This window comes from Vanellus vanellus, assembly GCF_965231255.1.
Source record: "Vanellus vanellus genome assembly, chromosome: 1".
NCBI lineage: Eukaryota > Metazoa > Chordata > Aves > Charadriiformes > Charadriidae > Vanellus > Vanellus vanellus.
In genome coordinates, this window is record NC_138905.1 from 34,227,749 (window position 1) to 34,254,076 (window position 26,328).

At 40.7% G+C, this 26,328-nt stretch overlaps 1 protein-coding gene across 1 annotated transcript in view; it reads right to left on the reverse strand.

Annotated features, from left to right (window-relative positions):
- Positions 1-26,328, reverse strand: part of NELL2 (neural EGFL like 2) — a gene marked incomplete at its 5' end in the record, with an annotated part of 167,362 nt that overhangs the window by 34,837 nt on the left and 106,197 nt on the right. Inside the window, 2 exons of the mRNA XM_082487239.1 lie at positions 4,521-4,616; positions 9,084-9,206. Coding sequence (XP_082343365.1) covers positions 4,521-4,616; positions 9,084-9,206 — 219 coding nt within the window. The remainder of the gene's footprint in view (positions 1-4,520; positions 4,617-9,083; positions 9,207-26,328) is intronic.

Below are 26,328 nucleotides of genomic sequence, written 5' to 3' on the forward strand. Positions count from 1 at the left end.
TACACTGCAGAAGGCTGATCTACTGGGTTAACTACTACTGTGCCTTTTAAGACTTGAAAATCTTTTAGCACATAAACCCCACGTCCCTAAGCCAACAAATGCATCCCCAACATTAACAATGCCTCAACCCCTATCCTTTGGGAAGAGAAATAGGAATTCTCCCACATCTCATTTTTATGTCCTATTACCAATTTAAAAAAAAAAAAAATGGTGCTGGAGGTTGATACAACTGCACATGATTCTTACATCTGCTTCCTCATTCCACTGATTCATTTCCACAGGGCACGGGCCATGATTAATCTAAAAGGTTTCCAACAGATCATTCTAAGCTGTGGCAATAGCTCTGTTAACTGCAAGGCACTCCACAGCAAATAGCTCTTCTCATGGAAATACCTGACTAGAAGAAATAGTTAATTCTCCTTCTTACATTTCTGAGACAGACATGGTGGAGGAGAATCAATATCTAAATAAATTGGAAAAACCACAGGTTGATCAAACCTGCTGGGATGCACCCAGCAGTGCTAAGGGAGCTGGCTTATGTCGTTGTGAGGCCAATCTCAATTGTCTTTGAAAGGTCATGGTGACTGAGAGAAGCTCCTGAGAACTGGAAGAAAGCAAACGTCCCTCCTCCCTTTGAGAAGAGGAAGGATCCAGGGAACTACAGATCAGTCAGCCTCATCTCCATCCCTGGGAAGCTGATGGTATCCTGCTGGATACCATTTCCAAACATATTAAGGACAAGAAGGTGATGGGGAATAGTCAGCATTGATTTATGAAGAGGAAATCATGCCTGCCCAAGCTGACAGCCTTCTAAAATATGATGACTAGGTTGGTGAATGGGAGGAGAGCAGTGGATGTTGTTTATCTTGACTTTAATAAGGCTTTTGATGCTCTCATAACATCCTCAGACAAGCTAAAAAGTGCAGGCTAAATAAACGGACAGTGAGGTGGATTGAAAACTTGCTGAATGGCTGGGCTCAAAAGGCTGTGATCAGCCACACGACATCCAGTTGGAGGCTAGTCACTTAGCAGTGTATGCCAGGGTAGATACTGGGTACTGGGCCAGTACTGTTTAACATCTGGACAATAAGGCAGAGTGCACTTTCAACACATTTGCAGATGATACAAAATTTGGAGAGGTTGCTACACCAGGTAGTTGTGCTGCCATTCAGAGGGACCTCAACAAGCTGGAGAAATTGGCCAACGGGAATGTCATCAAGTTCAGAGGGAAATGCCAAGTCCTACAGCTATTAAGGAACAACTGCAGGCACCAGTACAGGTTGGGGACTGGCCAGTGGGAAAGCAGATTTGCAGAAAAGGATCTGGAGGTCCTGGTGGACACCAAGTTGAACATGAGTCAGCAATGTGCCCTTGCAACAAAGAAGGCCAACAGCCTCCTGGGCTGCTTTAGGGAGAGCACTGCCAGCAGGTCAAGGGAGGTGATCTTTCCCCTCTATTTCATACTGTTGAGATTATATTTGGGGTGCTGGGTCCAGTGCTGGGCTCCCCCACACAAGAGAGATATGGAGCAAATCCAGCGCAGTGTTGTGAAGATGATTAAGGGACCAGAGCATCTGTCATACAAGGAGAGGCTGATAGAGCTGAGATGTTCAGCCTGAAAATTAAAAGGCTGAGGGGGATCTTATTGATGTGTATAAATACCTGATGGTGTTGGGGGAAGCCAGACACTTCTCAGTCATGCCCAGGAAAGGGACTAGGGGCATGGCAAATTGCGTTGGAATGTAATGAAAATAATTTTTTTACTGCGAGGGTGATTGAACACTGGAGTTGGTTGCCCAGATTGCTTGCGGAGGTCCAAATCCAACTGGGTGCAGTCTTGAGAAACCAGCCTGCCAGCCTGCTCTGAGCAGGGGGATTAGGCAAGATGATCTCCAGAGGTCCCTTCTAACCCCATCCTTTCTATGATTCTGAGAAATTTTTTAAACAGAGTTATTAAACCACCTTTTACAGAAGGAAACAGTAAGAACTGGTGATTGTATTTTCTAGGTTATCGCTGGGATGTGGATTCAATCTCCTGTTAATTAATTCATAGATTCAGCAGCTCCTGACAATTTGCATATAACTGCATGGTTTATTTTAAGTTAAAAATACCAATATTCTTCAATAAGCAGTTTTTAAATTTAAATATATGTAGCATAAACAGAAATATGTAACTCGCGATTTAAAAATAGATCTGGCATCTTTACATCAATCCTCCTCCTTCCTTGTATGTGATTGCAACTAAAGATGTCTGCCTAGAAAAGATTACATCACCTTTGTAGATAAAGTGACTGTTCAAAAAGGGAAGCTTCCAGCATAAAATATTTGTAGTATGAATGTCTTGAATCACTTCAAGCCTAACGAGAAGTACCCTCAGGAAACTCTGTTGCATTCACTGGGAGTGAATATGTACTGTTTGAAGCTCAGCTTTTCTTTTATGGCTGTATAAGGCATCATGTTTCCGACAACACAGTCTCAGAACAAACCAGCTTTTGCTCTATATCAACAGGATAGCTCTTCCATTTGCCACTCTGATGGTATTTCAGACTCTGCTTCAAAGCCATCTGCAAGTAGATTACAATCCTACTCTAGCACACTAATACCCAAATGAGGTGACCAGACCTGTACCCCTGTGGCTGATCTATAGCAGTAAGTATTTCAACAGTAAGAAAAAATATGATGTCCAGTGGAGGTCCGCCAGGACAGAGGGGCTTCTCCTTGCAAAGCTGACCTATGAAATTGGCTGGGGGCTGGCAAAGTGGCTCCAAGTCACAACAACAGTATCACTAACTCTGAGATACCAAATGAAAACTACCATACTAACGTTTGAGATCAGAGATTCAGAAAGGCATTCAGGTCTTGTCCAGGTCTCTGCCTGCCCTCCTATATGTTTCCTGAAGGGCAGGAAGGACGGGCAGTTAGGCCAGCAGTCCGGCTGCTTTCAAAGGATATTTGGGGCTGAATGCACTTACGCTAACTTAAGTGAGGTTAGCTTAAGGTGCCCGAACTTTCTAAATTGGGAACAGAGTGTTCTTGGGTTCTCCCCTAAAGAAGTGAGCAGAGGGAGGACTTCCAAGGGTAATTCAGAAAAGCCAGTAAGATCTCCCTTTGATAGTGGCTATTAATATTGACCATACAAGGAGACTAAAGCAAATATACTTTGCAGTATACACACTTCAGATAGCAGTATAAAGCTGGGAAAGCTGAATGTGGGCCTTGAAACTATACATGTTATATTTAAATGATAATAGCAGAATGCTGCAAGGAGCATATAATACAAATATTACTAAAACAAAGTAACTGCTTTAATACTTGAGCATTATCTTAGCACACAATTTGTTCCAAGCAAAACCACAACACACTTATGTTGAAAAGACATTGGTATCCTGTACCACTCTATTTTCAGTCTGTGAAACAGCAAGGAATACTTGAAAACTTACTCTTTTAACATTTTTCTAGAAATAGATGAACAATCAGGATACTGCTTTTCACACAGCATCCCTCTTGTGCACTGTGATAATATCTGCTCAAATACAGAATAATGAAAACAATCACATTTCTCACCTCTCAAATGGACCAGATAATACAGAATTCAGATCAGTCTGTGTTTTTCATTAAACTGGACATGTTTACAAGTCAGACGAAAGCAATACTTGCTCAAATGACCTCCTTTCCTCAGTTTGGAAGATTTATTGAAGGCAATATAGAACAGCAACAATAGTCAATCATAGGTGGCAGACTGCCCTTTTATTAGGCGTAGTGAAGCCAATTAATCTAAGCGAGCTTTCTCCCTTTAACTCCTGGAGGCATGTGCGGTTAGAATGCATTTAAAAATTCTGCAGCAATAAATAAAGGTGCTGAAACCATTCACTTGAACTTTGAGAAATTATTTACAGGCACTTGAGATGCTAAGTATTAACATTCTACATACTCTGCTGGGTCAATATAATTTGTCTAGATCCAAGACTTAAAAAAGAAAGTTCTAAAACAAGGCTTTGGGGTACTGCCGTCCTCAGGGGTAGCAGGAAGAGAAAGGAATGCCTGCGAAAGGAGGTAAAAGCAGTAGGAACATCGAAACCTGCCTTAAGACTGAGTCAGAACACTGAGATAATCAGAAGTCTTCAAATAAGGTTGCAAGGGAAGGCGGGCTGCTGAACCGGTCACACATTCACAGCAAAGAAGTAATCAATTATTGGAATTTATTTCTAGATGTCAGATTATCTGCCATTTATAGGAGATACCAAAGGCCATTTGAGGTGAAAAGCGAGTCTGTAATAATCTTATTAATTATGAAACATCAAAACCCAAGGTGTCTTAATTCATGTTCTCATTTTTGCAGTTCATGTGCTTCTAATTAGACTGCTGCAATATATTCTCTTGGGAGGCATATAAGAAAAGTGAGTAACTTTTTAGTAGCAGCTTCCTCCTACCGGGCACACGCTTAAATAGTCCTCTATTCTTGGATTACCTCAAACATTCTCTTTGGATTACCTTCGTCATAAATTCAATTATAATCTTACCAGTTTCACAGCTGGGTCCAGTGAAGCCTTGTGGGCAGGCGCACACATTGGAAGCAATACAGGCTCCTCCATTCCTACACCCGTCCTTGCAAAAGGCTGCAAAATGCAAAATCAGAATATATGGGTAACAGAACTACACTCAGCCACCACGCAGGTGGCCACAGGCCGCTGGCAGCCTTGCACGAAACGCAGTCCCAGCGGCATGGAGTGCAGAGGCTGCCTTCGCCGAAGGAGAGAGGTCATGAAGAGATGGTTTACGGCCCCCCTGCCTCACTGGCCAGATGGGCTGACAAGCTACAGAGGAGATTACAGTAAATCATCTGAAGACAACAGCTCACATATGTGCTCCTTCGCATGCACTGGGAAGCAGCGAGAGGCAGCATCTTCCCCAGGAACAGACTCTTCCTAGGGCGGTGCTGGTCTTCTCTGCTGCTCAAATAAAGGCCTGGGCATAATAGGCACAACTGAGCACTAAATGAGTTGGCTACGTTATTTCTGGATTAAGCAATTAGATTGAAACAATAAAAATAGTAATTTTATCTCAAGGGATTCTGAAGAACTTAAAAACTTTTACCATTTACAGTTCAAAGTCGATCCCTGGATTTGCTCGTTGGCACGCTGCAATCTGAGAAACTGTGCTTGTCTTTAGGTGTAGCATGCTCCAGATACAGTTGTGAATATGTGTATGCATTAGAGTCCCTTCTGCTGACGCAGAAATGCAACCAGCTCCGCTAGAAAACACAGCAGCTGTCAATTGCTCTGATTGTATTCGCAATATGGAATGAGCAATGCTCTGGTCACAAGAAACTACAGAGAAAACTGTAGGTGGAACTAGGCAGATGGAGGCTATCACCGATGTAAAGAGTTGCTCTGGGGCACTGGTCTAGCCCTGTGCTTGCAACCAGCCACCGGAGATGCCAGGCTTTGGTTTGCAGTTGTTCGGTGTAACAGCACCGTTGATGAGGTCTTAAGGCTCATCCGAGAGAGAACATGAGTGTTATTGACTTGAGCTTTCCAGCTCTCAGGTTGCAGGCACCAGCCTTGTGGTGCGAGACCCCGGCACTGGGTGAGACATCGAAGCTTCCCGGTGCAGGACAACACGGTGCACGGGAGCACGTCTGGCAGCACAGTGCGTGAAAACCTGCCAAAGCCATGGGGGCAAGAGGCGCATCCAGGTCTCTCTGAAGGACGCTGGCATCCAAGCCAGGGCTGCAGAAAACTACATTTCCCAAACTGGGATACACAGGCTCAGAGGCTTCTCCCGCATTTTCAGCATTGAAAAGGGAGGGAGAGAAGGATGCACTTTTCTTTGACAGTGGGGCCAGGTGCCCTCTGAAATGTCAGACCTGCAGTCAGAGCTCTCACCCAGGTAAACAGAAGGGCTGAACGCTGTGCTCTAGGGTTATGCACCTTCTCTTTGTCCCAAAGGAATATCAATTATCTTTTTGTAAGCTCCACACGCCTCCAGCAGAAGGACTAGGGAATGGTCCCAAGCACAGCACAGGAATGAGTTGCATAGAAAGCGCTCTTTCCTGAGAGGAGTGGCTCTGGGTTTGAACCTCCTCAGGTTAAGACTTTTTTCCCATTCCCCAGAGGAGGGAACACAGCATAAAGGGCATATTTGCTGACATCTCTCCCTCTACCCATGTGTTTTACTGGAAGCAGACTAGGCTGACGTGCTTTACAAACAGCTCATTTATGTTAGGAATATTTAAAAAAATCATACTGTGACTCAGGTGAAGGAATAACTAGTGCTAAGATCTCAATCAGGCTTAGAAATTACAGCAATTCTGGACTGAGGTGCAATTTCAAGGAACGTTGGGTATGCTATTGCTACAGAGAGGCCACTTTTCCCATCTGAGCCAGTTCCCCTACAGCTACACTACTTTTATTTTCAATCATCCTCCAAATCCTATGCTCAGAGTCTGAGGATTTGGGCACAAGTACCAAATATCATCCCCTCTGATGTGAAATGCAACGGAAATAAAAGCAGCATTGCATCTCTGAGAAAGCATCTTTCTAAGACCCCTAATATAGCTCCTAATGTTTACCAGTGAACGAGAATGTTGGAAAACAAAGCACCACCTCCTGTGTAGCAAAGGTTTCACGCATGCCCGTCTACCGATTTTCTTATTTACAATAAAAAGACACAGCATACCAAACTGTGTTCATCCAAGCAAAATAGCAAGTGATTGACTGTGGACAATGTAGATCTGACAATGGTTTCACAGCTGTAACTTTGTTGGTAACTGTGGGGTTCCTTGAAAGGTGTAGCATGTATAAAAAGTGTTAACTTGAGACAGAAATGAAACATAATTACTTCAAATTTTAGAGCTTACTAACTTTTGTATGCATCGTCCTCAAATTACTGTGAACTCAGTAAAATGAAAAGTCAGTGCATATCTGCCTCTGAAAATCTTCTTATAGGTGCAGGACCTAAATTTTGTCTGTCTTCTTCAAGGTATGTGACCAGATTTGCATCAACTATGACAAAGTATCTCATCCAGTTCAAAGACTGACGTCCCACTTCCTCCAAGCTGAAGATCAGTGCATCCCCACAAGTAAGAAATCAAGCAAAGGACACAGGAGACCTGCATGGATGAGCAAGGAACTTCTGGAAAAACTCAAATGGAAGAAGGAAGTTTACAGAATGTGGAAAAAGGGACTGGCCACTTGGGAGGAATATAGGAATGTTGTCAGAGTATGCAGAGATGCAACGAGGAAAGCCAAGGCCCACTTGAAATTAAATCTTGCAAGGGATGTCAAGGACAATGAGAAGGGCCTCTTTGAGTACATCAGTAGAAAAAGGAAGACTAAGGAAAATGTGGGCCTGCTGCTAAATGAGGTGGGTCACCTGGTGACAGAGGATGCAGAGAAGGTGGAGTTACTGAATGGCTTCTTTGCTTCAATCTTTACTACTAAGGCCGTCCCCGAGGAATCCCAGACACTGGAGGTAAGAGAGGAAGTCTGGAGAAAGGAAGACTTTCCATTGGTTGAAGAGGATCAGGTTAGCGACCATTCAGACAAACTCGACACCCACAAATCCATGGGCCCTGACAGAATGCACCCACAAGTACAGAGGGAGCTGGCAGATGTTACCGCCAAGCCACTCTCCATCCTCTTTGAAAGGTCATGGAGAACAGGAGAGGTGCCTGAGGACTGGAGGAAAGCCAACATCCCTCCAGTTTTCAAAAAGGGCAAGAAGGATGACCCAAGAAATTACAGTCCAGTCAGCCTCACCTCCATCCCTGGAAAGATGATGGAACACCTCATTCTGGATGTCAAGCTTGTGGAGGAAAAGAAGGTTATCAGGAGTAGTCAACATGGATTCACTAACGGGAAATCATGCTTGACCAAGCTGACAGCCTTCTATGATGGCATGACTGGCTGGGTGGATGAAGGGAGAGCAGTGGATGTTGTCTACCTCAACTTTAGCAAGGCTTTTAACACTGTCTCCCACATCATCCTCATAAGTAAGCTTAGGAAGTGTGGGTTAGATGAGTAGACCATGAGGTGGATCTAGAACTGGCTGAATGGCAGAGCTCAGAGGGTTGTGATCAGTCGCACAGAGTCCAGTTGGAGGCCTGTAACTAGCATTGATCCCCAGGGGTCAGTACTGGGTCCAGTCTTGTTGAACATGTTCATCAATGACCTGGATGAGGAGACAGTGTACCCTCAGCACGTTTACTGATGACACAAAACTGGGATGAGTAGCTGACATACCAGAAAGCTGTGTTGCCATACAGTGTGACCTGGACAGACGAGAGTGTTGGTCAGAGAGGAACCTAATGAGGTTCAACAAGGGCAAGTGTAGGGTCCTGCACCTAGGGAGGAATAACCCCATGCATCAGTACAGGTTAGTGGTTGACCTGCAGGAAAGCAGCTCTGCGGAGAGGGACCCGGGGGTCCTGGTGGACAACAAGATGACCATGAGTCAGCAATGTGCCCTGGTGGCCAAGAAGGACAATGGTATCCTGGGGTGTATTAAAAAAGCGTGGCCAGCTTGTTGAGGGAGGTTATCCTCCCCCTCTACTCTGCCCTGGTTAGGCCACATCTGGAGTAGTGTGTCCAGTTCTGGGCTCCCCAGTCCAAGAAAGACAAAGATGATCAAGGGAATGAAGCACCTCTCTTATGAGGAAGGGCTGAGAGACCTGCGTCTGTTTAGCCTGGAGAAGAGAAGACTGAGAGAGAATCTCATCAATGCTTACAAATATCTAAAGGGCAGGTGTCAAGAGGATTGGGCCAGACTTCTTAGTTGTGCCCAGCAACTGGACAAGGGGCGACGGGCAGAAGCTGGAACACAGGAAATACCATCTCAACATGAGAAAAAACTTCTTTACTTTGAGGGTGGCAGAGCACTGGAACAGGGTGCCCAGAGGGGTTGTGGAGTCTCCTTCTCTGGAGATATTCAAAACCTGCCTGGATGCATTCCTGTCCAACCTGCTCTTGGTGAACCTGCTTTGGCAGGGGGGTTAGACTAGATGATCTCCAAAGGTCCCTTCCAACCCCCACCATTCTGCGATTCTGTGATTTTGTGTACCCCCGTGGTTTTCAGTGGCTTACCTTTGCAGATGGTACCATTTCCCGTGTAACCTGGCTTGCAGACACAGTTGTGCCCACCCACAGTGTTGAAACAGAGAGCGTTTTCATCACAGTTGTGCTGGTTTGTTATACATTCGTCATGCTCTGAAAAAAGGAAGAAGAACGAGATGGTCCTGAAGTTTTAAAACACAACAAAATAAAATCATTCTATAGGTTTCCACGTTAAAAAGAGATAAAAAGCAGCAGTGGTTACCAACAACAGGGCTATGTGAACATGTAGCTATGGGAGAGCCAGGGTATGTATTTTTAGCACATACTACTATGTGATAACTGTGCTGCAGCATAACTCCAGTTTCATTAACAAGGAGCCACCATCATTATACTTTCCACGTGGGCTACAGTGTTCTTGTAAACATTTGCCAAAGAGCCGGCTAACATACTGAAAAGCCATATGCTAGTTCTACTGTGTAATTTATTCATGCAGGTTTATCTTATGTGGGATTCATAGGGTTTCCTTCAGAAAGCTGACTAATGGTGCGAGACACATATTCCAAATTGCAATAGATATGGTTAGCAGAAGGCAGGACTTCAAAACGTAGCCTGTGTTTTCCTTCCCTTCAGTGCGTACATGGCGCTTTATTTAGATGAAGTAAGTAACCTGAAAACAAAGGTCTGCCTGCTGTTCAAGGGACTTTCAGCATGGTGTGTCCTAGCACCGGAGTGCGACAGATGAGACTCCCCAGTGTGGTGACTAGACTTAGACATACTGGGAAATATATGTTTTGGGAATAAATGAAAAGTCTGGACAATATCATTTTGTGTTAACTCGTTTAATCTGAAACAAAAAAGCATGGTGTAAGTGTTCCGAGTATTGAACATTTTAATGTTTTAGTTTGCGGTTTTTAAGAAATGGAAAATATGATTTCAAAATATGATGCTCTAAAGTGTCATTTAAAAATGACACATGAAATGCTCCAGTATTTTCAAAATGTCTTAGTCTGTAGGCATCAAAATGAAATGCTTCCACCTTCTGGGAATATTCCTTGCATTTTCTTTAAATCAACTGCTCCCCTATCCATAAATAATTTCAGACCCCTGAAGTTTTGATTTCAGGAAAACCGATTGTTTGGAGAACATAAAGGCACCTAATTTCAATCAGCGTGCATGGACTAACCTGCATGTGAGGTTTTCATAGCCATCATTCTACCCAGGTTTTAGCAAATTTTATTAGTGCAACTTATGCCAGTTCTGGCTACCTGACACAAGTCTTAAATCTGGAATCAGATGCTCTTTCTTCCCCAGTTTTGGGTATGTCACACTGCTCTGAATCTTCCTCTTTATAAATAAAGAGCGGAAGTCTGAACACACCCCACAGAGTTGACAGGAAAATTTATTTCTTAACATTTGGAAATCACTATGGAAATGTTCAACTTGCTATTTCAATACTGGCCATAAACCATAGGAGTACGAAACTGGCAGAATAGCACATCTCTAATCCATCAGTAGATGTAACCTGTCCTCTAGTAATGGCAAGTACCTGCTGTTTAAAAGGGGAAAAAAAGTTCACCACAATGTAACTAAACAATTTTAAATAGGACACAGGTTTAGATGATTTTTTTTTCGGTGGGTTTGTTGTTGTTGTTGAGTATTTGTTTGTTTTTTTTAATAACACTAATTCAATACCGCTTTTCTGAACAAGGACTTAACGTGTCTCCTATATCACCAACAATGTTGTCCTCAACCCTCAGCACAGAGGCACCAGCACTTACTGAGCTGAGTCCCCCACTGGATGCTGCAGAGCACGGGCTGCAGGCCTCTGCCCTGAAGTGTGAGATTTAATTACTTTTGCTCTCAGCATGAATAACTAAAATTGTTATTGTTCACCAAATGATCCAGCCCCTCTAAAACCCAGTTACAACATTTGACTCCCACCTCCTAACACAGCGAAGTCTCTCATGCTGGCTGAAACAGTATTTATGCTAAATCAGTCCATAAAATAAAAGAAAAATAATGTGATGATCATGCAAATTAGGCAAAAATTGTTCTCTCTACTGTAATATCCCGGCTTTCTTAGTTTCTGTTAATATTATATTATTTAAATATGGTATGCTATTTAAATATTAAATATATATTATCTCCCAATTTTTAAAGATTCTATATAACATACAACAAGAAAATAACTATGGAAATGTGAGAAACGTTATGCACCCAGCAGGCCAAAATATCTTGCAAATCCATTATCTCCACATCTCAGGAGGTAGGGTCTATACAACAATACATCACTGTTAAACTCAGCTCAAATCACTGAATTTGGCAAATTAACTATCATCCTCAAGGAGGAAGTGTAGCCATCCACCCCATGCCTTAGGAATGCAAAAGCATCCCTGGCACGTACGGCAGCTCTTTACTATGGATAAGAGTATATTAGAGGAAAGCAGGTGACCACAGACTGTCACATTAAGAGGAACGGCTCTATGCACGTGGCTGGAACAGCTCTGAAAGCCCATCAAGGCCCCCCCAGGCTGGGCAAGCGCTCTGACCTCTATGCCAAGCAAACTTGCTTTTGGTGTTCCAGCATGACAAGGTATTAACTGCATTTATAACACCTTGCAGTACCAGGGCCTTGAAAACCATTTGGACAGATGTATGTCCTTTGTATAAAAAGATGACTGCCACACTTGAGTGTGCCTTCCTAACATTTATTCTCTGGTCTAAGAAAAACGACTGAGTCTTCGAAGATGGATTTTTCTTAAAGCGCACAGTATCAATAAAATTAACTGTCCGTCAGCTAAGTAATGGGGCTTGAATTCAAAGATAATATGCCTGGTTTCCTACCCTATGTAAGAAACCTCAGTGTTTCTTATCCTGCTGTAAGAAAGTGCACGGAGGATGCTTGCTAACATTTCAGCAAGAGGGTCCAGCACACAACCAGAACTGTATCAAACAGCCAGAACTTCTACTTCTGCGGTTACTGGCTCAAATTTTGGGCCTATTCTTATTTAAATCAAGTATTAGCTACTCATGAAAAATCAATGGGCCTGATTAATGATTCTTGGATTGAAGTTTACATGTCATTTCTTAGGAGGAAAATGTCTCAGAGTGAAAGGAAATTTTGTGATTCAATTAAAGGAGCAGAGATTTTAAAACTACAGGAATGGAAAACAATCAGCAAAAAAGGAATCAGGATGTTTTACAGTCCATCCAGATTTGTTGCTCTGTATCATCTGAGCTTCGCTTCAACAACACACTTAAAACCATTTAAACATAGTACTTCTTCATATTCCTTCGTATTCAGTCAGCCTGCACTTCAGGACTGGCTCTTTCATGGACTGATCACAAATGGTTAAACTACACCAGAAAAGATCCTGTACGTCAAGCATCTTACTACATTCACTCTTCCAGCACATGGCACGCTATCCACCCCAATTTAAAGGGACCATCAGAAACAGCTTCTTCCAGAATTCTCTATTAATAACAAGGCAGACTGTCCAGCTTCATTAAAGATAGAAATACTTATTCATAATACAAAGAGTGGTGCTCTGTTGATAATTGTTCATTAACTCATGCTTATTGCTTTGGTTTCTTTTTTTAATCAAACACCTGGAAAGTCACTTTAAATAAGGAGGATGTTGCAGAGACTGAGTTCAGCAATTTTAAATATCAAACTGTAGGTGCAGATAGGACCATACATTACAAAGAAGAAAAAAAGCAATTAATAAAAGAATCATTTAAAGAGAATCATTAATAGGGTTTTCAAATTAAAAAAATGGTATAGAAACATTACTTGCATTATTTAGAAATGTCAGTACCGCCCAAATATATTTCTGATTCTGCAAGAAGCAACATGAAGACCATTTATTTCAAGCATCTTTAGAAATCATGTGGCACTCATTTAACGGACGTTCTACACTTATTTCACTGCACACCATTATGAAGATGAGGACAGGCCAGGTACAATAGTATTACAGAGGCAAAGAAATAAAAATTACTTTTGTAGAGAGAATTTAATGATTAACAAAACTGGATTTGCATAAACATCTTCTATAAAGACCAAAAGCACTGATTTCAATGATTACTTCTAAAGCTTTGTTATCTAACTTATCTAAATGCCATTTTACGCTGTTCAGGACTCTGCTCAACAGTGTTAAAAGTCATAAAATCTCTGTTCTGGGAATCAACTGAAGTTTTGAATACTGTATTTATATTGACTAAGCTATCTCTGGAATGAGGTCTTTCTAGATAGAAAAAAAATTTCAACTCCAAAATTTGCTATTACTCCATGGTATTAACAATAGTAACATTAAATGTGTATAAATGTTCCATTAAATTGTTCTTATGATACAGATGACTTAGAGATGCAAAACATCACGTGACGATGCAACTAATTCACTTATGTGCATTTGGGTGTGCAGCAAATAGATCATATACTCACAAAAAAAGATACACACATATGGACATATATATATGCACCTACAGTAAAGGTGATGTACTTTATTTTACTTTGGTTCATTTTGAAATATTACTCCAAAATATTCCAGGTGGTTTGCTTGACAAAAATGTTATTACTTCAGAAGGGTATCTGGGGTGAAGTACTGCATCCTAGGGAGAGAGACTGCTGGCATCAACTGATCAGGACCCACCAGATCCTGCGAGGTATGCAGTGGCAGCTCGGGATCTGCCTTACAAAGTTTATTATCAGTGCAGAGATTCTTGCAGAACATAGTAAAATTTAACATGCTGTCTACAACGTGCGTCACCTGCCTCCTCCTCATTACCCGAGCACTGTGCCACATCAGTCCCCATCCTTCCTACTGTGCATTTCATGATTTAAAATAAACAAAAGTCCATACAGCATTTCCTACTTGCGTCCTGCAAGCCTTCCCAATATTTGCCTTGCACGTCCAAATTCTGCAAATGTCTAAGAAAAAAATAAACAACAACAAACAGAATCCAACCCAAGAGCAAAAAAAAAAAAAAAGGAATGAGGACTGATTTGCATCACTCACTTATGGGTAAAGAATATTATGCTGGCAGTTTTCCTGAACCATCCATTACCAATATTGGAAAATAAAAGCTGAGATCACACATAAGGCACAGAAATGCATAAAAGTTCCCCAAAATAGACATAAAATACACCCCTCCAATTGTAATCTTGTAACACGATGCAACAGATATTAATTTCTGAGTGAGGAACTTGTGGACCAGGATTAAATTAAAATCATTTAAATAAAGAGACTACATTAGGTATTTTCTCCTTTCAATGCCTCTGCATTCTTGAACTCAAATTACTTTCAGCCTCCTGTCTCTTTCCCATTGATTTGGTACAGATCTATAGAGCCATGGTGACCAGCTGGCCATCTGCTGTGGCAGTGACAACAGTCACAGCAGTGACAACAGATAAGAGTTACTTGAATTATCAATAGCCGACACACTTAAATGCCCACTTACAGTTTCTCTTAATTGCAAGCTTTTTTCCCTTCAGATAGTTCATGTACAAGACAAAAATTAGTAGTAATTATATGGGTAGTTTGGAAGACTTATTCCATTAAGACCATTTGAGAAATGACAGATGGTTAATTTCTTTAAGACTTCATATTATCTAGTTTAAACTCTAATTGGCAGGTTTACTTAAAGTCTTGGTATATGCACACTATCCTCAAAGAGCAAACACTGTAAATTTATTGATGATTATGCCATGTTTTTCCATATATTTATGTTAAATTTTTGGATTGATATTCCCCAATTCAAGTATGCCCCAATTCATTTTTCTATAGATATTCCCTTAATTCAAATGCAAAACGGAACACATACTTTAATCACTCATAAAGTTACCATCACACAGTTTACCCTTAGTTAACGCTGAAGTCATTAATCATTCATTAATGACCACCAGCAGCTGTCCTCAGTTCAAAGCAGGGGATATGAAAAGCCAGGTCTCCCCACAATAGTCTATTCACTGCTAATCCTGTTACTTGATTGATTTTCACCTTCATCCACTCCCATCTATCCATACTGCTCTTGGTTCTCATTTTCTAATTCTTTCTTCGGTGCAGCCATAAACAATAATTTCTGTAGATCTATGTCCAGAATTTTCCTACTTTTTTTCTCTTAATTATGTTGATAATAAAAATAGCTCTGGCCTGTGCATGTTCTATTTTCAAGGTCTGTTTAGAGACCCTCCTGCTTTCTGAAATGCTGTTTCTGTCTGTAATTACTTAGTCCATTGTTGCTCTTCAGGGAGAACAGCTGCCATCTTCTCATCCAGATGTCTACTTCTCTCTTTTATCTATTAGCTTACTTACTTACGCTGTATTTGTTTTAATATGATAAAGAAGGAAAAACAAGAAAACTATAATGAAACCTTAGGAAGAAAATCCATTTGGGGATATGGCCAAAATCTAGTGTTTCTTTTCATATCCATTATGGGAAAGCTCCAGGACTGTTTCATAGTTATACTACTAGGAAGATATAATGGGGAACCTGTATTCATGGCAATTATCGATGAAGGATTAAAAGCAGCTGAAAAGCACTTGATCCAGACATGGCATTACTAAGAACACACAGCCGTTCTCCTTGCGTCTGCCTGTGAGGCTAGGAGGGCTTTGGAGAAACCTCCAAGGTGGCTGTGGCTCTGATGAGACTCAAGACAGGCATGCATTGAGATGGACTTTTGGAACCACTACAATTTGTTTCAAAAAAAACAGAAACCCTGACACTGAATGCAATGAGGAAATCCATCCCTAATATACCTCCTATTTCATATCATGAAGTTCTTTTCTCTCTAGGACAACCAAAATTTTTAATGTGTGCCTTGTTCTTTACCTATGTGGAGAACACAAGAGAGATCCTTGGACCAAAAAAGCACTAGAGAAATACTGCATACTTATAGGCAAATATAACTTCAAAAAATATGGGACGTTCTAATTCTAGTAAACACTAGCTTTTTGAAAATATATTTTAAGAAGATTTTCAACTTTATGTTTTATTTCACAACAGACTTTCATCTAAAGAAAACTTTCACACACCAAAGCCTGCAAGAGGCATATACTTTTTTTCCTACTCTTTTATTTTGACTTTAAGAATTTTTTTCTTTGCACAAAATCTCTCTTTTTGGTTATTCCCATTCTGTGTTTTCCTCCTGGATTGAAGGAATACACAACTCTTAGCTGTAAATCCCTTTGAACTGTCCACTAGTAATCCCAAATTGTGTAGCTCTAAATAATGGGGTTTATGGCTCTATGCAGGTATACTCTCCCCCAGGATTCAACTTAAAAAGGAGTTGTATGTTGACCACTCCACCCTTCCCGTGGTATCTGCACACCAAGAAGTCTATGCCAAGATCTCCTGGAACTCAGAGAAAATAAAGATATTTTCAGTCTCAGCCACAATAGACAAGTTCATGGGTAAAATACATATTTCAAGGCAGGCCTAACATTACTCCCTCCAACTTCCTCCACAGCTTTTGAGCAAACCATTTAAATGTTCTTAAACCCACCTAAATTTCATCATCTTCAAAATGTGTGTTATAATTTTGATTTCCAATTTCATGGAACAGGACATATTTTTGCAAAATACTCACACTCCTCTCGTGGAGGCTTCTACTGTAATATTAATCAGTGTTACTTCATGTAACATCTTGTGAATTTTTACACTTTTCAACCAGTTAGGCAGAGGAAATATATTGAAGAATATTTAGTATGACAGCTAAAGTTAGATAAGCTTTAATATACTTCCACTTTCCTTCATGTCTGCCATTTTCTATATTCCTTCCTCAACAAAAAAGTTCAAGGGAAGGATTTTCTAAAGCACTTAGCATAGGCCTAACTGTTTTCCCTAAAGGAAAATCTGTAACTCCCACTGATTTCAATGGCAGGTCCATAATGCAAATGCAAAATTATTTTGAAAATTCCACCTTAAGAGATTTCAGTCTAGACATAAGGTCTATGACCTTGTCACCCACTTCTTTCTTGCCTTAATTCAAACTGATCTCTTAATATCTTGTCTCTTTTACCATTGACATTTTAAAATAAGGTTTCTAACTTTTAAAAGGTATTTCATCATTTAGACTTTCTCCATATCTTTATTTTCATCTAGCCAGATGCATTATTTGTTCCTAGGTAAATCTTTTAAAATTCCGACTTGTATTGTACACGAAACTTCCCAGGCACTTATGATAAATTCATGCTTTCAAAATCTTCTATTATGTTGTCAAAAGTGACAATGATAGCAAATTCTGCATCTATAGTAGTGCTCCCTACTTTATTGCTAGTAGAATAGCCAGACCAGAGCTGCAAATATTCTACTCCGATTTCCTCAGCCAACAGAAAAACTTCTATTTTACTTCTTCTCCTAATGCCAACCCTTTTAATTTACTGTTCCCTTACTAAACAGCTCTATGTTATACAATTCTGCCACCAGCAACAGATACATGTATTGGATACTTGGCCTCCATCCTACACATATTGCTGTTATACAAAAAAAGCAGGAAAGTGGCTCTGCGGCTGCTGCCGGGGCTCCTAACTTGCTGCCTGTTCTTGTATTTCACTTGTAACACCTTACAGACCGTCTGCATAACCAGAGGGCTCCACAAAACCACCTCTGATCGATGCTGGTTTTCAACATGGAGATAAGAGAATGACGGCTATACAACAGCAGGGGAGCGAGATGTCTCAGCGATCAAGTACTGTCCAAAGTTGGTTTGATAAACTACAGACATACTCAAGCTCTCTGGAGATAGCTGGTGCTCCTTTTCTATTCTTTTGAGGACAGCATTGTGACCAGGGTTTGCCAACTCCTTCCAGGGACTCCGGGGAAAATCACAGCCATGACATACAGCACCACTACCATTATCAAGGACAGGGCTTGTCAGGAAAAAAAAAATGAGAGGCACCACAGTGGTGGATGAAATGCTGCTGTTGCTTTGATCCTACTCTTGTCCGCAGGAACCTGGAGCAACTTATCTAACCATAAATATTAGGAAACAAATGGGTTTTCTGTCCTCTTATGCAGTAGAGAGACTTAATGCATTAAGTGGTTCATCTTATTTCCCTGGTGGTACTGTGACACAGGCACTCAGGTGACCCACTGGATGTCAATTAGGACAGTACTATTTTTGATAAGACAACTGCAGTGCTTGAGCTCAGTGGGGGAAGAAGCCTTCCTTCAGTGTTGCTCACCTAATTTTGAAAAGGGTTCTCTATCTGAAAACATAGACAAAATATGGTTCAGTGATAGTAAAGCAGAACAACTTTGGCACTTTGCCTTCAGGTTAGCCTTGATACCATGTCTAGTGATGCACCTGATTTTCCCTAGGGCACATCCTCCCTGATAGTTTACGGAGCTGCACCAAACCAGCACAGCAAGTGCATCTTTCACAAATGCCGCACCGAAGCTGCCTTCCCTGGAAACAAAAGCACTTGGGCAGAATGGCACAGCCAGTTCTCACCACACCATAGTGTTAGGGAAGAGCTAACACACGTACCCAGCCTTGGAAGCCAGGAAGTTCTCCTGGCTTCTGCAGTTCAGATAGAGTCCTTGATGCCGGGAGATACCCTGCAGAGCCGACTGCACTGCTTCTAAGAAAAACCAGCACAGCATAGTAATGGAGATGCAATGAAACTAGTTTTTGTTCTCCTTCCCCCCCTCCCCCCCCCCCCCCCCGCCGTGGTATAAGCACATGTTAGCAAACTTTACATATCTTGAAAAATTCTGCCATCAAATCTACTGTCCTATTTAAGAACACCATGAATTCCTCTAATAAACAGAACCGAGGATGCCATTAAGTCTTCAGTATTGTTAAGTCTCAAATACTCAAAATATTAATTCAGAATCAAACCACAGAGTTAAGAAACAAAGCCAAGTCTGGCCACATATTCCACTTTCCTAATGTTACGGTCATCCCAGGATGACTTCACCTATGTAATCCTACTTCCTTTACATGTCTCCTCTTTAGAAAAATTAGGATTTAAACGGAGATGCTGTGAAGCACTTTGGAGGACCTCAAATTAAGATGAAGGCTACTACCTGGAAGGTGTACTCAGTTAACAAGCACAGGGTATTCAAAGCAGACTGGAATATCCATTCAGGCTACCACCAACCACGTTCTCTATTTACCTCCCAAACATTAAAATGATGTAGACAGAAGTCAACTTGAATTCTACATCCATTTCCACCTTCTGGAACAAGGAACAAGGTAATCAATTCTTCTTACCGAGCATGTGCACACTCCATATTATTAAAAACACAGAAAAATAATTAAAACAGATTACTCTTGATGGACCTCTACATTTCCAGAAATCAATCCTCCAATCTTGAAAAAAACCTGTGATTTATGCCCATTTTGAGCATTGTGAAACTTTATCTATTTTTTTTACATGCACCATCATTAGAAGATTCTACTACAGTTTTCCAAATCCTGAACATCAAAGTTAACACTGTGTGACAGCTGGTATGTTCCAAACTCATCACATTTAGTGGTCTGTAACAGGGTAAATGACACAATTACCTGCTGTAATTACTGTTGCTGACAATATATTTTCCCTGGTGATTGGTCTGTGTGACTCAGAGCTGCTTATCTTTGTCAGTGCAGTCCAAATCTCCATTTCCATGTGACTTGGACATTAACTTAGGAAGTATTTACAAATTAGTTCCAATATCTGCCAAGACAGATATTTGGGATGGTATAAAATCATCTTTTATTGCATGATTAATCAGTCCACCACTTCAATGTTATTTTGCATTAGAAAATAAGTATTCACAATGAAATTCTGTTCCCCATTTAAATCAAATGCTCATTTCTTTTATTAATGTATTGGAAGGGAAACACACTGAAACAGGTAAATAAAATGAAGGAGTAAAATGCAAATAAATAAGTACATTGACATTTTCATAAAATGCTCATTCCCAAAGCAAAACATGAGGTGAAAATATTAAGTGATAAAATATCAAGCCACTAAATTCTCATTGCCTTCTTGCGACAACTTTAAAGAACACCTACAGAAGGCAACGGTGGCTTTTGTTTTAGAGTAGTGTGAGTTACAGGCCAATCAAGCTAGCTGACTGCAAGCGTTTCCCCAGAATACCTTTCATTTTTAAAATATAAAATAGATACAATGCCTTGCAGCATTTCTTCTAAGAATGTACTTGAGATGATGTGAAGAGATTGCAACATACAACGACAGTAGGGCACATACACTCTTTTCAAGATGATTTGGAAACCTGTCAGAAAGAAAAAACACTCCTACAAGAACTCCTACAAACCTTTCAGGTAGAGTAGCCTCCTATTTTATTGTTTACCTTCTTGATAGAGCTCTCGGTTCTCAAGAGAAACAGAGATTTTCAAAGTTTTTTGTTATTTTATGGATAGGGCCTCAATTTTGCACATCTGACAACATAAATTATAAAGGGGGCTGATTTCAAGAAGTTGATTACCATTTCTGAAATAATTTCTGGTTTCAGTTTTCTAGTTCAGTCCTGAAAATGCCTCACGCCTCTAGAGTTTTCTTAAAAAAAAAAAAAAAAAAAAAAAAAAGAAGACAGGACAGTTCTCTGTATATTGAGAACGTCCTCAGGAAAAATATCGAGTCTCTTTTACAGAGAAAGTACACAGTACTTTCAGAAACAGTCTTACAATATGCATCTTTACTTAGCAAAAGTGAAAATTCACCCAAGAACCTTAGGATTCTGTTGTACAGGAGCACTGCGTCAACAGCGATGCTTCCCTCTGTAAAATGTGACTTTTCAAATTAATGATGATGATTTGGCCAATCTTCCTTGGGGCATCAGCAGAACAAAACCCTAAGGATGGGTTCCAATATATTTTCTCAGTAGGTGGCATTTGTTCCTTCTTGTTGGCGCTGTCTTTCTGACTGCTGCAGAGAGGTCCTGCCAATCACTCCGTCTTCCTTGTTCATTTAGGTGAACTGGCAAACACAGACTGAGCAAATGCTGGAACTGAATCTAGTTTTAGACAGAATTAGAAGGGCAGAAAAAGTGCCATTTTAGCTTCCACACTACGCATTCATGCAGGACCAGCCACAGCCTGGCTGCAGAACCATCAGCAGATTTCCGTGTGAATCAGAAGTTACATGCAGAATTAAAAATATAAGTCTTTCTTTGGGATTACACATAGGAACACAGGCACCAGATGAGTCAGTGAAGTGGATAAGCCCAATATGTTTACTTTGTGCACCAATGCATTTCAGGATAGATTTCAGCACAATTCTATGATCAAAGAAGGACTAGCAAGGATGCAACACCTGCTGTGGTCGAGGAGTCCGTACCACAAGTGAGGCCACTGCTCAGGCACATGGCTGGGAGAGAGGATTGTAATCCAAAAGGCTATTTCTGAATTATTCTGGCTGTAGAAAAGAATTTCTAATTTGACGAAGCAGTTTGATGCAGCGAAGTACATCTGGTTTTGTAAGTCAAGAATCATCAGTCCAAAAGACTGACAAAAGGGAGTAATATTGATAAAGATTTGTGACAGAGTCAAACCTATGAAAGATTTGTCAAAGAAGATGACAAATACTAAATTATAATGACTGACAGTATAAAACATGAGTTAAGCAAACAGTCTGCCATTTAGCATAAAGCAGGTTAATCTCTTACAAACATTTCCTGAAAAACAAAGGATGCTTCTAAGCTGTTTCAGGAGTCACTGATTACTGGACATTCCATGTGGGAATCAAAACATAAAGAATTAAAAGTTTCCATGCTCACAGATATAGATATAATACAGGGATTCGCATCTGTCCAAACAAGAAACATCCACATTCATTCAAAGAAAAAACGTGCAGCTATAATATTAAAAAGAAAAGTCTTCTGAAGCCCTGGACAAAATTTAAAAATGTTATGTCTCCTCTTACAAGTCTTGACAATTATCTTTCTTACCTTCTGCCTTTTCTTAAAAACAGTGTTATCTTAAGAACCATGTACTGCCAGCTATATCTAATGCTCTCAAAACCTGGCTAATTTATACCATGGCAATAGTCACTTTTATTTTACTGTGAATGTGTAGAAAACTGCTGACTTCAACATAGCATGACCACATAACCTTAAATAACTCCACTGTTCCATTTTTTAAAAACTGCCTCGCTTCATACAGTAGCTCCAGTCTCTCACTGACCTTGGCTGGAGTCCCTCTGAGAACAGGCTCTGCTCTCCCAGCATGAGGCAATCACCAGCTGGCTCAGACATGATAGATGCAAGCTATCCAACTTCCTTCACTTCTGGCTCACTCAATGAGACAGCAGCAGATTCCCATCTCCTGAGCCAGAACAATCCTTACAACATCAAAGAAGCTGTCCTCAAGGCTACCTACTGTGTTTCCTGATCTTCACAGTCTATCTTTCACAGTCTGTGACCATCCACAGTAGGATGGGCCAGGGGAGGTCCAGCTGTGAAAGGATATCATGTTCTGGTTGATTAATACCAGTCATTCTCTTGCTACCATCATCCTAATTCCCACAGTCCACAACTACCATCCAGTATTGGGATGAACAGATGAAGAAGTTTCGACCAGACAGTACCCCATGTACCCTTCAGACTCTTGTACATAAACTCTTCTGAAGTAAAACTACAGCTGTTTGGTTGCTGATAATTCCGGGTGCAATTCCGTTCCAGATTAAGGTATTTAAATTCAGGTGTCTATGTGCGCGTTACTGGGCAGGATTCCACTCCATCAACAGACGCCTAGCTAAAAAGTCACAGCTTAGCACCTCACGGGTATGCAAGACATCAGCAAAGGCTGTAAGATGAGGCTCTACAGGAAGACTGTAAGAGCAGTTGGAGAGCAAGTAGGACACACTACAGCACCTAAAAAGGCACTCGACCTATTACTGGGCAACCAGATCTTGCTATAGACACTAAGTTACTAAGTTCCTATTTCAGTCAGTGTAACCTACAGAACTCAACAAGTGTAAAACAGATACCTAAAACAGGATTGAGTTTCCCACAGATAAGGGGCTCAAACCCATGGAAAGAGATAACTTTGCTTGCATCCAGCTGTCACCCAAAAGCACAAGACCTACAAGGTTGGTGTTGTGTCAGATCTACTAATCCCATGATGACAACTGCCTAGAACCTGTAAAGAGACAACTGAGTTGGGTCCAGCTGAATCCTTGACCTCTGTTGATTACAGTGTGAGCTTAGATGAAGGTATCTACATTTGGGTGTCTTAATTGGAAACTGAATTCCACCTCCTGTGTCAACTTCAGTAAAATTCTAACGTGAAGAGTCAATGTAATTAGCTATGGAAATGAATAATTCATGCGGTGCTGTATGGTTTGTTAGATTGTCTATTTTTACAATATACTCTGCTAATTTTGCTATACCCCTAACATCTCTAATTTCCAATCATATTGTACTGACACAGCAGTACAGACGCGTTGCAGAAGCTGTCCAGGGACGCTGGGTGCTTGGAAGCTGCAGAAAGGTTCAGAACACTGAGAAATGGGAGGTATACTGAATGGCTGTTGTAATACTGCGAGGTAAGTATTAAGCAATGTTAATGTCTGAAAATATTGTAATTTCAGATTTTTTACATGGAAGAAAGATGTCACAGAAGGGGATGTGGGAGGGAGGTGCTGATCTCTTCTCCCTGGTATCCAGTGACAGGATACCAGGGAACGGTGCAAAGCTGCGCCAGGGAAGGCTTAGACTGGACATTAGGAAGCACTTCTTTACCAAGAGGGTGTTCAAACACTGGAACAGGCATCCTAGAGAGGTGGTCGATGCCCCAAGCCTGTCAGCATTTTTAGAGGCATCTGGACAACGCCCTTAACAACATGTTTTAACTTTTGTTCAGCACTAAACTGGTCAGGCAGTTGGACAAGATGATCATTATAGGTCCATTCCAACTGAAACATTTCTCAGTTACTGTTTCAAACTGAGTATATTCTCAAGTTGATACCTGTACCTCCTTTTATATATTGAAACATTCCTCATCACCCTAAGAATGCAAAATATACTCCTTGTAAAACAAAATAATCAATTCTGATATCTGCTTCTGCAGAAAGACAGATTTTAAACAGTAAACAGAAACTGCAGAAATGCAAAATAGTTAGAGACTTGCTTTTGATACACCTTTTACCATCCTCCATTCCTAAGGCCAATATGGAATCTAGCTCTATAATGCATTGATAGATATAGATACACACACACATACCAAATATACATATATTTGGTAAAGGAATTATTTCTGTAAAAGAATTAAGCATTCATACAGTCATATCTTTGTCGAGGGAATGTATTTTCTGTTTATCAACTCAAATCATATTCTACCAAAGACTCTTTAAAACTGTGTTGGATTTTGATCAGATGAGAAATCAATCCTGCTATAATTGCACAGTCAGATGAACAGTTGTTAGGAATTGGGTCAGTAACCAAGGAGGAAATGGGACCTAAAAAGTATCCTCTAGGAAGAAAAAAAAGAAGAAAGGTCTCACTCCAAGTTAAAACAGCCTCCAAACTAAGTTGTCAACGATAACCCAATTCAATCCAAATAAAGCATAAATGAGTTCCCTTGTATAAGATGTAGTAGATATATAAAAATGAGTTGTATTGCTATCTTAGTAATGCGGTAGCATAGCAACAAGCTCAGTCTGAATGATCGTTCCTTTATTAGCTTTGTGAATTATCTTACAGCTAGAAAGTGGATACTGGAGAGAATTTATCCTGAAAGAGGATTGAGAGCTTCGTGTAGGCTGACAAACTATAAAGCAGAATGGAAACTGGGCCAAGTAATGGAGATCAGAATCAAATAGGGTTTGAGTTAAAAATGCTGTGCACATACAAGCTGACTTCTAGAGTGTTTATTCCTAACGGCAACCATGACAGTATAGCCAGACACCATCTCCTCAGTGGAGTTTGGATTACACTGTGTGATAATGCATGTGCATGGAGGTTACTTCTAATTTCACTGGGGAGGGGGAGGATCACTAAAATCAGAGATGGAAAAGACAGATGGTTCACCTTGCCCACATCATTAGAAATCCAGACCTGCATGTTTCCTCTGCTGGTTTGCTGACTAAAACATTTCCTTACACGAGCCATAGTATGTCACGTCAGTGATGCTGCAACGAGCCCCTGTCAGTATGCTTGTTTATTGCTCTCTCCCTTGCACCATACTGCCCGATTATTCTGTCTTTATTTAAGCACAGTCACTGAGCTCAGCTGTTGCACAAGCTGCAGAACTTGAGGAGAACTTGAAAAGCTGCTGAATCCATGAAAATAAGTCAAGGGAAATAAACAGGAAGAAATTAGCTTTTTTTATTGTTATCACATCTCACGCGATTGTATTTTCAAGTAACAAAGCTGGTACACTATGAGCATATGACTTATCTGAGGGTATACAGCAGTGCTGAACAAAGTTGCATCTTGTGGCCGTATTTAGTCACTTACTAAAATATGGCCTCATTTACCAACGTACTAAGCATTATCAGCTCTTATTATCTTCAGGATGACTTGTGGATGCTCTTGTGTGTCTGGAAAAGCAGGCCAATTTTATACTGTTAATTAACTGCGGACAAGTGTGCAGCTTTAAACACAGAAGCTGGATGATTTCATTCCACTCTGGATTACATCAGTCTTACAGCAGCTGTCCTCCATGGAAACCCAGGCAACTATATCCCTCTTAGAAGAGGCTGGTGCAGGTGCTAAAACATAGCCCACGTTCCTCACGTGCAAGCTAGATTTTATTCTTCATTTTACAAAAGGGGAGGCATTGCTTTTGAGTTCTCAGAACTCATTTGTGGGAACTGAAATGTACAGTTGGAACAAAAATAGCTAGTATTAAATGATGTTGTAAAATACCCACACTTCACAGCTAACTGGAGTCTATCTCCTACCAATGCACACTGGTGCAAACCCGTTTCCATCCTCACATCAGAAACCATCAATGAACTTTTCCTGAATATCTGGAAGGAATGTATTGCAAGTCTGGAATTTTACCTGACCTGTGCCCTTGGGATTAAAGTTGAATTTTACCTTCAGCATCCTCACAAGCAATTCAACAAAATTTTTTCTCAAGTATCCCTGCCATTAAATGCCACTTCTGCTGCACAGTATAGGAAAAAGAGATTTCTCAGACTGTTGATGTCCCAAACAATTGATGGATTTACAAGTCAAAAATAAACCAGTGAAATCCTCACGGAAGCCCACAGGCAGATGCGCTTCTATAAACTTGAGTTTCTAGATGCCAAGAGGAATCATTCATCCAAAGTGTGTCAGAGTACTATGGTAATAAAAAAACCCCCACGTGACAGGG